At 32.3% G+C, this 14,544-nt stretch overlaps 1 protein-coding gene across 1 annotated transcript in view; it reads right to left on the bottom strand.

Annotated features, from left to right (window-relative positions):
- Positions 1-4,438: 4,438 nt before the first annotated feature.
- The window catches only part of LOC106872778 (uncharacterized), a 46,495-nt gene continuing 36,389 nt past the window's right edge, over positions 4,439-14,544 (bottom strand). The window contains exons 15-19 of the mRNA XM_014919877.3: positions 14,214-14,339; positions 12,215-12,334; positions 11,718-11,819; positions 8,701-8,781; positions 4,439-8,445 (exon numbers count right to left, since the gene is read on the bottom strand). Of these exons, the coding sequence (XP_014775363.3) occupies positions 7,963-8,445; positions 8,701-8,781; positions 11,718-11,819; positions 12,215-12,334; positions 14,214-14,339 (912 nt within the window). The 3' untranslated portion in view covers positions 4,439-7,962. The remainder of the gene's footprint in view (positions 8,446-8,700; positions 8,782-11,717; positions 11,820-12,214; positions 12,335-14,213; positions 14,340-14,544) is intronic.

A 14,544-nucleotide genomic window follows, 5' to 3' on the forward strand; every position in this document is an offset into this window, starting at 1 on the left:
TTGACTTTTATCTGGAGACAGAAGTACGCTTTCTTCCTGTCTAAGATAAATTTGACGATTAAACATATTTGCCAGCATACAAGAATCACAAGACTTATTCTATGTACAACTTTTTCCAAGAGTATTTTGATAGAAGAGATGTACTTTCTATCTATATTTACTGGAATAAATAATGTCCCATGTCAAAAGATTTTGAGAGAACATTTTTTGGAATAAAAATGTGTCATATATGCTGTCAGATATAGAATCCAGTTTTATTACTGGTACTTGTTTTATCGACTCCAATAAGTTGAAAGGCTAAGTCGACATTAACAGGAATCAAACAGTATGATAAGGTGCCGAATTTGGTGCTGTATCAATAAGCACCAACCAATTTTAATTTTAAAAAATTAGTTTCCTTTTATATTTTTTCAACATGCTTTAAAAAATATTTGTTTTAAAATTCAATAACAATGTGATATCTCTAGTAGTTGATCTATAGCAATGGCTAAGGGATATATTAACAGACAGAAAACTCTTAAAGAGATTTAAATTGTATTATAATTGTTAAAGAGATTGAAATTTTAAAATTTAACTGAAATAAAATTGTACCAAATACATATTAAATAAATATTGATAAATATATACTTATGCAGGGACTCTGTGGTGCAATTAGCAATGCAGTAGCCTGGTAACCAATAGATACATGGTTTGAATCCTAATAGTGAACCTGTTTCTATTTTCTTTCTTAAATTGGTGTTTATAATGTCTAATATCATTCAAATAAATATCTTTTTAAAATTATGAATTTGAATTAAAATTATAATTTATATAGTCAACTTGAAATAAAAGTGAAATAAATATTTCAGTTAAAGCAAACTTATTTTGCTCATTCTGAACTCTAGGGAAAAACCAAGAGAACTTTGAAAATAAACTAAGAGGACTCCCTAATATATATTGTAAAATTGAGGAAAGAACAGTGTATGTTTTAGCTTTACTCTCTGTAAAACCTTTCAAAGTGATTACATTATCAAATAAATAATAAAAAGTATACACTGGATAATTTGTACCACTAATTATCATTGGTTTATAAATATACTGGATATCATAGCCTCGTTGTTTAAAAAATTGCTCTTCTCTATCTCCCTCACTCACTCATCTTCACATCAATATGCATAAATAAATCCACAACTAAATATATTTACACAAGATATTAATCTAATGCATGTTCATACACAAAAACAAAAACATACAATCATAAGATAGAGAAAGGATCATACAAAAATGCTACAATACAGGATCATTTTACTTGGTGCTTGCATAGAGTCTGAGATGTACAAGTGTCTAAGTAACAAAACATTTAAAATTACATATGTTGGGTTTTTAAAGGGGCATTTAAGAACCTATATCTCACACATGCAGAAAGAAAGGAAAAAAATAGAAGTAGGTTGTAGCAAAACTATGTGGAGTTCAAGTACTGAACTATAGAGTTCAACAACTGAAATGTGTCCTAAGTGTAAATTTTTATACTTTGCATGGATATAAAAGTTCTTAAAGATTTTTTGTTTCTATATGTGTATATTGTATAACTGAATTTGTTCAAAACTACTTCAATGCTTTATTCCCTTCCTTTTCAAAATGTAAAAGTTAAAACAAGGGAAATAATTGAAGCACTTGATTGGAAACAATCAATGCAGTAATAACAAATGTATAGAAAGGTTTGTTTTTTGTTGTATTATTCTTCACAAAATAATTATAGCACTAGTGACTTGATACGGAGTATTTTAATGCAAATGGACACAATAATAATTAAATTTATAAAATTGGTTTTTGTTTTTTTTTTCTTTTTTTTTTTTGGCTTTTAAACCAATTAGAAATTTTACAATATGGACTCATTCTATGTGAAATACTTGTTTCAACTAACAAGCAAGTAGTTAAAAAGTTACTTTGTTTGATAGAGAAACTATTGAACATAGGGTTCAATAATGAAATATTGCATTTTGTGTGAAATCATCTCTAACGTATGTGTTTATGAGTGTGAATTTTTTCTTCACTTAAAATCTTCATGGATATTATCTGTAAAATGATAAGACAAGATTCTTATTGATTAGCTATTTATAAAGAATTTACAGTCTCTTATTGTGGCCTAAATACTACTGAGTGGTATTTACAGATATTCTAATAATAACAATTTTCATTTTTCAAATCCTACTGAGTACTATTCAACTATTAAAAATTCAAGGTTTAAAACTATAATTTTATCTCTTTTGTATCATTAGACAAGCTCTAATATTTACATACACATTATTATATTACTAATATTTCTTTGTAATTTGAGGGACAGTTGGTAAAAGAAATAATGTTTAGATTATCCTGTTCAGAAAGTATTCAGTACTATTAGGTAGAATACTGCTTCAGTCAGTCTATTCCAACTGCGTGTGTGTGTGTGTGTGTGTGTGTGTGCATTGTGCATGCGTTCATGTGTATGCACAGGTGCACAACAATGTACATTCCAACAAGAAGTACACACAATATCAGCTATGAAATGACCTACATCTGACATCCCCTAAATCCATCTATAAAAACCTTTTAGCTAAAGTCATAAACAACACACAGACACTGCTTACCGAATATATAAAAAAACACCCACAACTAAAACTATTTTATCAGAAGTTCTTTAAACCTCTACTTACCAATCACTAGTTTCGATCTGTGTGGACATTCGTAAATTCACCAAAGGGTCATTCAAGAGGATTCTTCATTGAATTTTTCACACAAATTTTTCAATGAAATTTTATAAAGATGACCACATTATACATAGATGTTGGTTTTGAAATTTTTTATATATTTTTATATAAGACTAGGGATTCTCACCAAGTTCTTTTCAGCATGATCGAAATAGATACAGTTGATGCTTTTCTAATATATTTATATTTTCTCAGTTGCATTCAAAGTAACCTGCTTTGCTCCTTTATCTTTCCTGATCAGTTTATATATTAACCACTTGTAATGTTAACAAGTGTTATATATTATGTGGCTGACAAGTAATTGTCTTCAGTCCAACAGTGGCTGATGAAGCGTATAATCACCAAAGCATCTAGAAGTTCTACAAGATAACTTGTAGTAAATATTCCAAACCTAGCTAATGCACTCACTCCTCTTCTCATCAACTGTATTTTTTGCTTTATTCTTCAAGAGTTGTTATCCTTGCTGTTGTTTATAACCTCAAGACCTATGATCATAAGCATTCAGTCTTTCATTTTTACCTCAGCCACAATGTATCTAAAACTACATTATCCAGTATATGTTTCCTTTTTCTGACATGGCATGGTTTAATTTGATATTGTAGTTACTATTCTTAAAGTTTATGCATGTTCATAGTGACTCCATCTTCAGCATGTTTGTAGAGGTCTTTTTTTCTTTGTGCAACACCAAATCAGCTTTGTAAGAAAACTCATGGTATGCAAGTAGTCAACCAAATAACAAGGTATGTAGGGTAGATATTGCAGGCAATTTGGCTGCAGTTATTAGCAGGTTAGATGACTGCACAGTGCAACAATTCTCAAATGGTGTGTTGCAGCACCTTGGTGATTTACAAGGGTACCTAGGAGCACCAAGGATTTTTAAAATGAAATTTAAGGCTATAGAAAATCCTTACTAATGCTTGAGTGTTTTGAAAAATATGTTGATCATAATTTTGTTATAAACAACTTTATAAAACAAAGTAAACAATAGTTTTCTATATATTTTTCTTTCAAATTTTAAAACTTTAAAACAGTTTTATTAACTTTCCATGGGAAGTGTGCCAGTAAGCTTTTGATCTCCAGAGTGTCATGAAACCAAAAAGATGGAAAGTATTTGTGTAAGGGCTCCCTCATTTTTTTTGTGTTTTTGATAAATGTGTATAAACATCTACATATATATTGATTATATAGTACTGCTTTTTTTTCTGTGTATCATTTTTTATCCCTACATAAAGGGTTTTTTTAAAGATGTGTATTAGTTAAAGGAGCAGTTGTTAATAGTTCTTTCTATAATCTTTAACACAACTGCAATACTCTTATTTATATAGTAGCTACACCTATTACTATAAGATCTATGGTACATGATATTATAACTATTGGGACTACATTATCATTTAAGAAAAGACAAACTGTTTGCAAGCTAAAACCTTCCAAAAAGTAAAACTGCCAATATTGAGGATATATGCCAGTTTTGGATAAGATGTAATAATAGCAGATGCTACATTTGGAATTTACTAACAATCTTGATGTCCTAACAAAAAGGACAGCTGAAATTTCCAGAAGTTATATAATAAAACATTTTATATGTTTGGTAAAAACACAAATCTAAATGTATACATCAGAAAATTATAATAAATAATCTGCCATACAAAGTAAACAAACACTTTAGTTACTTCGTTATAATAAATACTTCACCATATTGAATAAACAAACAATTTAACCAATCAGTTATAGTTTATCACAATTAGTAAACAAACACTATAGTCAGTTATAACAAACAGTTGATTAGACACACTGTAATGCTTTAGTCATTTGAAATCAGTGATTGAAATGGCTTTTAGGAATAAGAGGTACACTAAGATCTGTGAGGCTCAGTTTGAGGAAGAGTGGGAAAGGTGTGGAGGTTAGATACTATAAGCACCCTCCATACACACCTATCTCTGAGCTGAGAAACAGGGAGACACCCTCTCTCTGTGTACACTCTCCATCTCTGGTTTGAATAAATAGTTCAAGATTCACAATAAACACTTTAGTTATTTAGTTATACTCATTAACAAACACTTTGGTCCATTAGTTATAATAAATAAATCATATAATGAGTAAACAAACATTTTACTCAGTTTTAATAAATTATTAATAATACTGAGTACACAAACAGTTTAGACAGTTATAATCAATAGTTCACTATACTGAGTAAAAAAACACATTACTCAGTTATCACAATATAGTCCACCATATTCAGTTAACACACTCTACCCATGTCTATAGCAATAAATAGTTCCTCATACTCAACAAACACACTAAAATGTCAGTAACAATAAATAGTTAACCACACTCAGTAAACACACTCTAGTATGTCAGTAATATGTTTGGTCATTAGTTTACCATACACTGTAAATGCACTGCAGAATGTCAGTTCACCATGCTTAGTAAACAAACACTCATTTGTCAATCATAATACATAGTTAATCACACTCAATAAACACATACTAGTATGTAAGTGATAACAAATATTTCATCAAACTGGCTAAACAAACACTGTACACAGTTAATTGTAATAAACAGTTCACCATACTCAATAAATACACCCTAGTATGCCAGTAATAATAAATATTTCAGTATACTCAGTAAACACACTGTAATATACATGTAATAATAAATAGTTCACCCATACTCAGTAAACACATTGTAGCATGCCTATAATAATAAACAGTTCCACCATACTCAGTAAACACTCTGGTTTGTCAGAAATAATTAATAGTTCACTTACGTTCAGTAAACACACTCTAAGATGTAACAATAAATAGTTCACCATACTCAGTAAACACACTCTCTAGTATATCAATAATAATAAATAGTTCACACTCAGTAAACACAGACTTGAGTATGTAATAATAAATAGTTCATCATGCTCAGTAAACGCACTCTAGTATGCCGGGAAAAATAAATACATTACCATACTCAGTAAATACACACACACTAGTTTGCCAATAATAATAATAAGTGGTTCACCCATACTCAAATACATACTCTAGTATGTAATAATAAATAGTTCACTATATATAGTAAACACACACTCTGTATGTCAGTAATAAAAAATAGCTCACCATACTCAGTAAATGCACTTTAGTAAGTCAGTAATAATAAGTAGTTCACTACATTGAGTAAACACATTATTCTGCTGTTAGTTGCAGCAGAACATTTAAGATACTCAAGAAACAAACACACCAGTGTAAGTTATCATAAAAAGCCCAAAATGCTCAACAAATACAGTAATGTCAAAACATACAACACAACAGAAAACAGTTCAGTTTGTCCATTATAACAGGTAGTTCATAATAATAATTAGTATACCGAGTGTATTCCAGTTTTTAAAATTGGTACACCATATTCCTATATGTCATAAGAAGTAATTAGGAGAGTAGGTATCAGGAATTGTATCTGGTCATAAAACACTGCCTCAAAATGTCCCATTCAACCCATGCCAACATAGAAAAGTGGACATAAAAATGGTGATGATGAATATAGGCAAAAGGCTAGAAATTTAGTAGTAAGGAGTGTAATAAATCTTATCAACCTCAGTGTTACTTGACTGGTACTTTTTGTTGTCTGGAAGAACGAAAAGCAAAGTCAACCTCAACAGGATTCACAGTCAGAACACAAAGGGACATAATTCAATACTGTAAGGTATTTTGTCAGTTGCTCTACATATTCTGCCAAGCCACTACCTTCATTTCACAATAATCATTTAAAAATCCAGTCAGACTGTTATAAGTTGTTTACTACTCTCAGTAAAGAATGACATCGATGTTATACAGTTTACCATGCTCTATAAACAAACGTTTACATAAACACACACACACACACACATAAAACCCTATGCATCCACAAGTGAAACTCAGAGTAGCAAGAGAGTGACTTGACCAAAACAGCATGCATGCATACAATCATACATTGAACTCAGCAAATTAAATATTACTCAATTAAAATAAACTGTTTGCCATACTCAGTACAAACACACAACCTTCTATAAACAGTTCATCCATCTTTAAATAAATACTACAGTCAGTTACATTAAACAGTTCACTGTATCCAATAAATAAAACCTCAAACATTCATTTCCCCATTCATGCTCTGTATGTGTAGGATGGTGTTCTTTTCTGAAGCTATTTTTATAACTTTCTAAAGCTAATCACAGAACTGTAAAGAAGGAATAAACATGTTGTTAGTCCAGCTCAGGTTCATGCTTCGCCTAAATGTACAACACAACGGATTTAGAAAGGCCCAAACTTATGACTATGTGCCCAATAGCATAACTTCAAAATTATTGGAGTTCACATGTAGAAACAGTTACAGCAAATTGTTTATCATACTCATTCAACAAATATAACAATCAGTCCATTATAATAAATGGCCCACAATATTCAGTTAATGCACAACACTGTTAGACAGTTCCCCATTCTCAAGAAACAAATAACCCATTCAATAAATAATTCATCATGCTCAGTACACACACACACATACACCAGTTCTGTCAGTCATGAAAATTAGTTTACTGTATTTGTTTAAAAAATGCCACCGAAGTCTGTCAGTTATAATAAATAGTTCCTCATACTCAGTCTACACATACTATAATAGTCAGTCACTTCATGAACCCCAACAAAGAATGCACCACAGTCAGCCATTTACAATAAATGATCCCTGATTCCCCAATGCACAGTAAGCACATATCACTTAATTAACAGTTCACTAGAGACAGTAAACAACCCTCCACTACTCAATAAACAATTCACCAACACACTCTCACAATGTACATATCAAGATAAGTTATAGTACTTAGTTCACCAGATTGAACAACATACCCCCCACCTCTCCATTGATCAAACAGGATAAATAAACTGTATGTAGTGAACACGTCCAGTGGTCTATTGTAAAGAGCTAGTTTTCATTCTCTTTCTTCTCCTCATCATCATCTTAATTGTATTTGCTATTTACGCTTTGTTATTTTTTTCCCCCATTTTGAAATGAATTTCTTTTTTATATGCTGCCATTTATATTTAGCAGTTTTAGTCAATCTCCTTTATCTACTCACACAATACTGTCCAGTTTTCTTAATCAATAACTCATTCACTAGCTTAATCTCAAACCTTCTCAGATCAGTTGCTAAACAGCTTTATAACAGACTCTTCTCACACAAACAAACTCAAGAGAGTTATATTTTTCTCTTTTGTTTTTGTGTTTACAATATTGAACAATAAGGAGATGCATATGACGCATATGATGCCATATAGTTCCATCTTCCTTCAGTCTCACTTTTCCTTGTCTTCTCAGTTTGTGCATGAATTTCATCTTCCCAAACTTCATCATATTCCCTCTCGCTAATCTCACTGTCATCATCATCGCTGCTCTCTAGACTCCAGTCAGCAGGATAGGCAAGCATCCTCTCACAAGATGAAGAGGTTGAGGTTATCATTGTATTTCTGCTTCGACCGGCACCACTGCCACCACCGCCACTGCCGCCGCCACCACCACTACTGCTGCTGCTGCTACAGAAGCTGGCGCCAAGCTGAGAGGCAGAGCTTGGAGAGGTGTAGCTCAGAGCTTTCATTCTGGAACTGTGGAATTTGTGGAAATGCTTACCATCTTGACAGTCCATCAGGTATCCAATGATGGGCAGGGGAAGAGGGGATGCCCATGGATTAGGTTCTGGAATCGCTAGATTCTGCAAAACAAATGAAGTCATAAAACAGTAAACAGATAAATAAATAATGAGGCAGGGTATGAACTTAGAGACATAATTAAATACTGTCAGCTATTTTAACCAATACTCTACTGAAGCTGTCTAATTTTTGGTACATAACCATAAATTAAGGGTGATTGATTAAATCCTTACACTTAACTGATACTTATTTTATTAACATGGCACTACAGTGGTTTATTTTTGTATTAAAGAAAAATAAGAAAAATAAAAAGGTACCTGCTTTAATTGGTATTGCAGTAGATCAGCCATTGACTTTTGGTTTCTGCGATCTTTGAAAGACAATGGTGAACGACCATCCTGAATGAAAAGAAGATGTGAACAGTGTATGATAAATTAATAATGGAAAGAATGATAAAAATAATAAATAATGGCTTCTTAGCCACTGTATGATTAAGAAGCCATTACTTGCAAAGATGTTGTTTAAGCCCCACTGTATAGTACCTTGGTACCTTCAGAAAGTGTTTTCTATTATAACCTCAGGCAAACCAATGCCATGTAAGTGAATTTGGTAGACATAAACTTTGTGGAAGTGTGTGTGTGTATGTGTGTGTGTGTGTGTGTTTGTGTGTTTGTGTGCGTGCGTGCGTGTGTGTGTGTGTGTGTCCCAATACTGCTTGACGACCAGTTTTGGTTTGTTTAAGCCTCTCCTGTAACTTAGTGGTTTGGCGAAAGAGTCCAATAGAATAGATACCAGACTGGGGTCAATTAAAACCCTTAAAGGCAGTGTGCTAGCAATTCCACAGTTCCATGACTGATACAAGTAAAAGACAGAATGATAAATTTAATAAATAATGAAAAGAATGTTTAAAAAATATATAATAATAAACTTTTAGCTGTTAGTAACTGGATTACATTTTTGCAATATTTTTACGGGATACATCACTGGGTTGTGGCCATGCTGGGGTATTGCCTTTCAGAGAATAGTGGATTATATTGACCCCAATACATTTTTATTAACTGGTTTGTATTTTATTAACACTGGAAGAGTGAGCAGCAAAGATAACCTAGGCAGAATTTGAAATTAGCCAATCAATACATGCATTAACCAATCTATTCATCCATATATACATATCCAACAGGTTTCTTCACAGTTTTCATCAATCAGATTTCATTCACAAGGTCAACTTGAAGTTATGGTAGAAGACACTTACCCAATGTGACACATAGTAAAATCAAAATTAGAACAATGTGTTCATTAAACACTCAACTTCTACATCATAGGCCATAAATGCACAGAAATATGCAAACATATATCCAGCTGTAGAAACTCTGCCAAATTAGATTGGAGCCTGGTGTTGCCATCCGGTTTCACCAGTCCTCAGTCAAATCGTCCAACCCATGCTAGCATGGAAGGCGGACGTTAAACGATGATGATGATGATGATGACATATACACTAGTATATACTGTATTACAAGATCATGTATTTGAAGAAGAGTTGATAAATCAATATTCATCATACATCATCATCAATTATTGCTTTAACGTTCACCTTTCCATGCTTGCATAGGTCAGATGGAGTTTGTTGAGGCAGATTTTGTATGGCTGGATACCCTTCCTGTTGCCAACCCTCACTTGTTTTCAAGTAGACTGGAAACAAATGACACTGCTTGTTTGCCAGTGATGCTTGCTTACAACTATCATGTGATGTCAAGACAAGGAGACATAAATACACACACACAATATATATATATATATATATATATATATATATATATATATATATATATCAAATGGATGTCTTATAAAACTATTCCGCACATACAATAACAGCCATGCCAACAATCCAACACACCTCCATCATCAGCTGCCCCACAGATATCATTATGGTTTCAACACCTGGACAGTACCAGTCAATCCAGCAGTGTCAACAGCACTAAAATAAGTGTTGTTTGGGAACAAACATACCTCAGATATCACCACATTTATTCAATCTTAATTCTAGGAATGATTAAACACTAACATTATTAATTAAACTACAACAAAGAAACCACATTTACCCTATGTACAAAAACTATCAGAAAATTAATAATTCTATAAATAAACCTATAACTAACTCCTAAATTATCTAACTAAATAGCAACTTAGCCCTTGAAGTTCATGAAGATAATATTTCCACCAGTCTTCCATAGTTATTAATTTAAAAGTGAAAGCTTTTATATTCTATTCTTTCCAAAACAAAATGAACTCAATTGAACTTAACTAATAATATAATTAATTCTAAGTGAACTACACTATTTCATAAACCAAAAGTTAATAATTAAAACACTCCATACGTATTAAATATTCGTTATCCTTAAATCCTTTAATGTTAAACTTATACCAGTAATTTAATAGATAATATCCTTATTAAGTCAGAAACTAATAAAAGAATACCTATAATTAACAATTATTATTAAAAACCTTGTTGCGATTAAAGCTAAATATATAACTGTTTAAAAGATAATATAAAATATAAAGTATTACCACTTACATGTTATCTGGACACATGAGGTCAACTATTTTCTCAAATGACTAAATCTTTGGTGGCGTGGTGCATAGTCCACTACTTTCTCAAATGTCTTAACTATTTGGTGATGTAGCACTCTACCAAATCCATTCAGAAATCTTTGGTCAACCCAGAGCTATATTATATTTGGGACTGAACCCAAAACCACATGGTTAGGAATCAAATTTCTTAACTACATAGCCTAATTTTTAAAATTCTTAAAATATGTGTTTCTTTACCTGAAAAGACTAATGTATTTACAATTTTTATTTCAAATGGCTTTACATACATTTTTGTTATTCAAAACAAAGAAGTTTAATGCCAGGCTTCTAACAAGAAAGATTGTAAAGTTCTTTTGAACTGAATGTTAATCAGAAAAAAAAACATTCTTTTTTGTTCTATAGATTTAGTCTACATTTAAAGTTCCAAATACACACTAAATGTAAAGGGCAAACATTTTCACAAAACCTCCCTCAATGCTACTCCCCCACACAATTGAGGAATCTTGTCTTGCATGTAATTTGGCGACTTTGTTGGTACTAGTGTCACATAAAAAGCACATAGTACACTCTGTAAAGTGGTTGGTGTTAGGAAGGTCATCCATCCGTAGAAATCCTGTCAAAGCAGACAGTGAAGCATGAAGTCCTCTGGATTGCCAGCTTCTGTCAATCTGTCTAACCTATGCCAGCATTGAAAATGCACGTTAAATGGTGATGGTGATGATGATAATGATGATGAAACACATACCTTATCAACAGTAAACTCAGAACATCCATAATCAATCAATATATTTGACATTTCATTATCTTCAGGCATTCCGTGTGCATAGTGAAGAGCAGTTCGATAAAACTGGGGGGAAAAAAAGGAAATTACAATGCAAATACAAAATAAAAAATAACAAAATCAATTTAAAAATAAAATATTGTTAGAAACTGTGATGTGATAAATCCTTCACAAACACAAATATAGGAATCAGCTGTGAAGTGAATTAGATATTAAATTATTCACAGCCAGGACAATGTCACTCAATAACTGATAACTGGATTGAAGGTGCAGACTAACTATGTGTTCAAAAGGAAATTTGATTACAAAAGGTATTTTAGAAATTCATAGAGACAAGAGAAAAATGCATTTAGTATATTATTAACTGCTTATGCATTAAAAACTGTTCTAGTCAGAGATAATTTGAAAGAAAGAGGAAATGGGTAAAAATTAATTAGTAACATACTAAGAAGTATACTAACCTGATCTCTTAAAGAGTCAAGACTTAGCTTATTTTTATAAACAAGGGTGTGAACTAAAGTCCTTACAATTGGGACATAACTTCTAAGAACTGCCTTGTGAAGTACAGGTTGACCATCGCCCTAGAGAAAGCGGAAGATTTCATATGGATTATTAATCATCCAGATAAAGAATAAATAAATGTTAAAGGAAAATTATATGACATCATAGAACATCTGAACGAATAAATTCTAGAGCTCTAAGTGGTTTATGTGCTTCAACACTGCATAAAAACATTTTTGAAGATGGTTAGACATACTTCCTTATAAAGACTAAACAAATGTTTCAACATTTTCAGTCACATTCCTTTACAGACACACATTTACATGCACATATATAAAAAAACTCATATATACACACATAATATATAGACATACATCATATGCATTACATTTAACCTACCCAATCCTACCCTCTCTTCTATTTCATGTTTCATGTATTCGTGCTTCATACTTTTTTGTTGTACACGTTTCATGACGTCCTGTGCCCACATATGCATATATATATATATATATATATATATATAGATGTAAGTATGTACATATACGTATGTATATATGCATATATATAAATTATTTATATATATATATATATAAAACAGAGAGAAGGAGAGAGATATTTAGACAGTGTCACGTGACAACTTGCTGGGGCAGCCTGCTGGAGCCTAGCAGCAGGTATAAAAAGGGGAATTTGACAAGACAATCAGTCGGACGCTGACACTCGTTGATGCTGCATCGAAGAGGCCAGGGAATAGAAGAAAGAAGACATGCACCCAACACCAGAGCTGAAGACACCTCCGAAAGGGGGGGGGGCCCGCCACGTCAAAACGGTAGAGGAGTAGGGGCCGAAACCGGACGTGGTTCCTCCTGATGATGTCTTGAGCTAACTGGATCCTATAAAGGAGCTGTTGTGGTAGCAGACCACGAAACATGGTTGAAATTCCTACTAAGAATAAATAAGAATGAAATACAATTACAATTAAATCCATTATCACACAACTGTTTCTAGTAAGCAAACAAGTGATGCAGTGATGTTAGTGAAGAGTACTTCATTATACAATATCCATTTAATATTTTGCATATCTGTTTTTCGCCATGACTGTTCACAATGTACACAATATACAAAAGAAATGTAAGTTTCACCAAAATATGGCTCATAAATTGCATTAGTTCTTGAAATTGTAAACCCTTATGTTTTCAAATTTATTGCTTTGTTTGTAGCACATTTTGTGATGGTAATTCTTTGCACAACACAGCATAAATGAAAGGAATTGAAATAAATTTAAACATTTCAAATAGATTTCTATACTTCAAAGGCTCACTATGGGGCAGTCAACAAACTGTGAAACTGCATTATAGTCTTTCATCTTCATCAGAACCAATTGAGTTCTTTGTTAGGAAAAGAGCTCTTTTACATAGACATATGCACTATGTTAGTTGAAATTTACAGAAAAACAAAAGACGAAGACAGGTGTTTAATGCTCAGGAAGGTGAGAAAGTCTTTTACATTTCGAGCCTACGCTCTTCAACAGAAAAGAACACGAGAAAATAAAAGAAGCTTTAGCAAATAACAGTCAGTCATGGTGGCTGGCTGGACAGAGGTGGTTAGACAGGAGAGCTAGGAAGGAGGGAAGATAATAAAGTATTGGCAATCCGAAAATGAAGGTGCACGTGCGTGTGTATGTGAGAGTGAGTAAATGTGTGCTTGTGGATAGGGCCGGTGACCTTGATATGTGGATGTGTACTTCATTTTCCAAAGAACTACTATTAGAAAATGTACTGCAAACAAAGCAGTAAGTTTGAAAACATAAGGATTTACAATTTCAGAACTACAACAATTTATAAGGCATGTTTAGATGAAATTTACACTTCTTTTGTATAATGTGTACATTGTAAACAGTCATGGAGAAAAACAGATATGCAAAATTTGTTGGGTATTGCATTGAAATAAACTTTGGTTTACCTTGTATCTGGCACCAGCAAGGCAAGGTTCAAATGCAGAAAGTTCTGGGTCATTAGTAAATAAATTGTTAGTTACTTCCTCCACATTTCCTTCAACAACAGCAGTAACAAATAATTTGATTTTCTCCTGCAATAAATATAATCAGTCACCTGTTAAAGTAGCATTTCTTCACAGCAACATCTATCATGTCTTTTCAAACACATAGGCATGTAATTTTCTTTATTTTTACAAATACGTAATAATGGTATCTTTTGACAAAGCACATGACACAATTTAAAGATGATTATAGATGATTTAAATTGACTCAGAATATTGGTTTCATTTGGCACAA

Source organism: Octopus bimaculoides, chromosome 1 (genome assembly GCF_046866305.1).
Source record: "Octopus bimaculoides isolate indiv1 chromosome 1, ASM4686630v1, whole genome shotgun sequence".
Taxonomy (NCBI): Eukaryota; Metazoa; Mollusca; class Cephalopoda; order Octopoda; family Octopodidae; genus Octopus; species Octopus bimaculoides.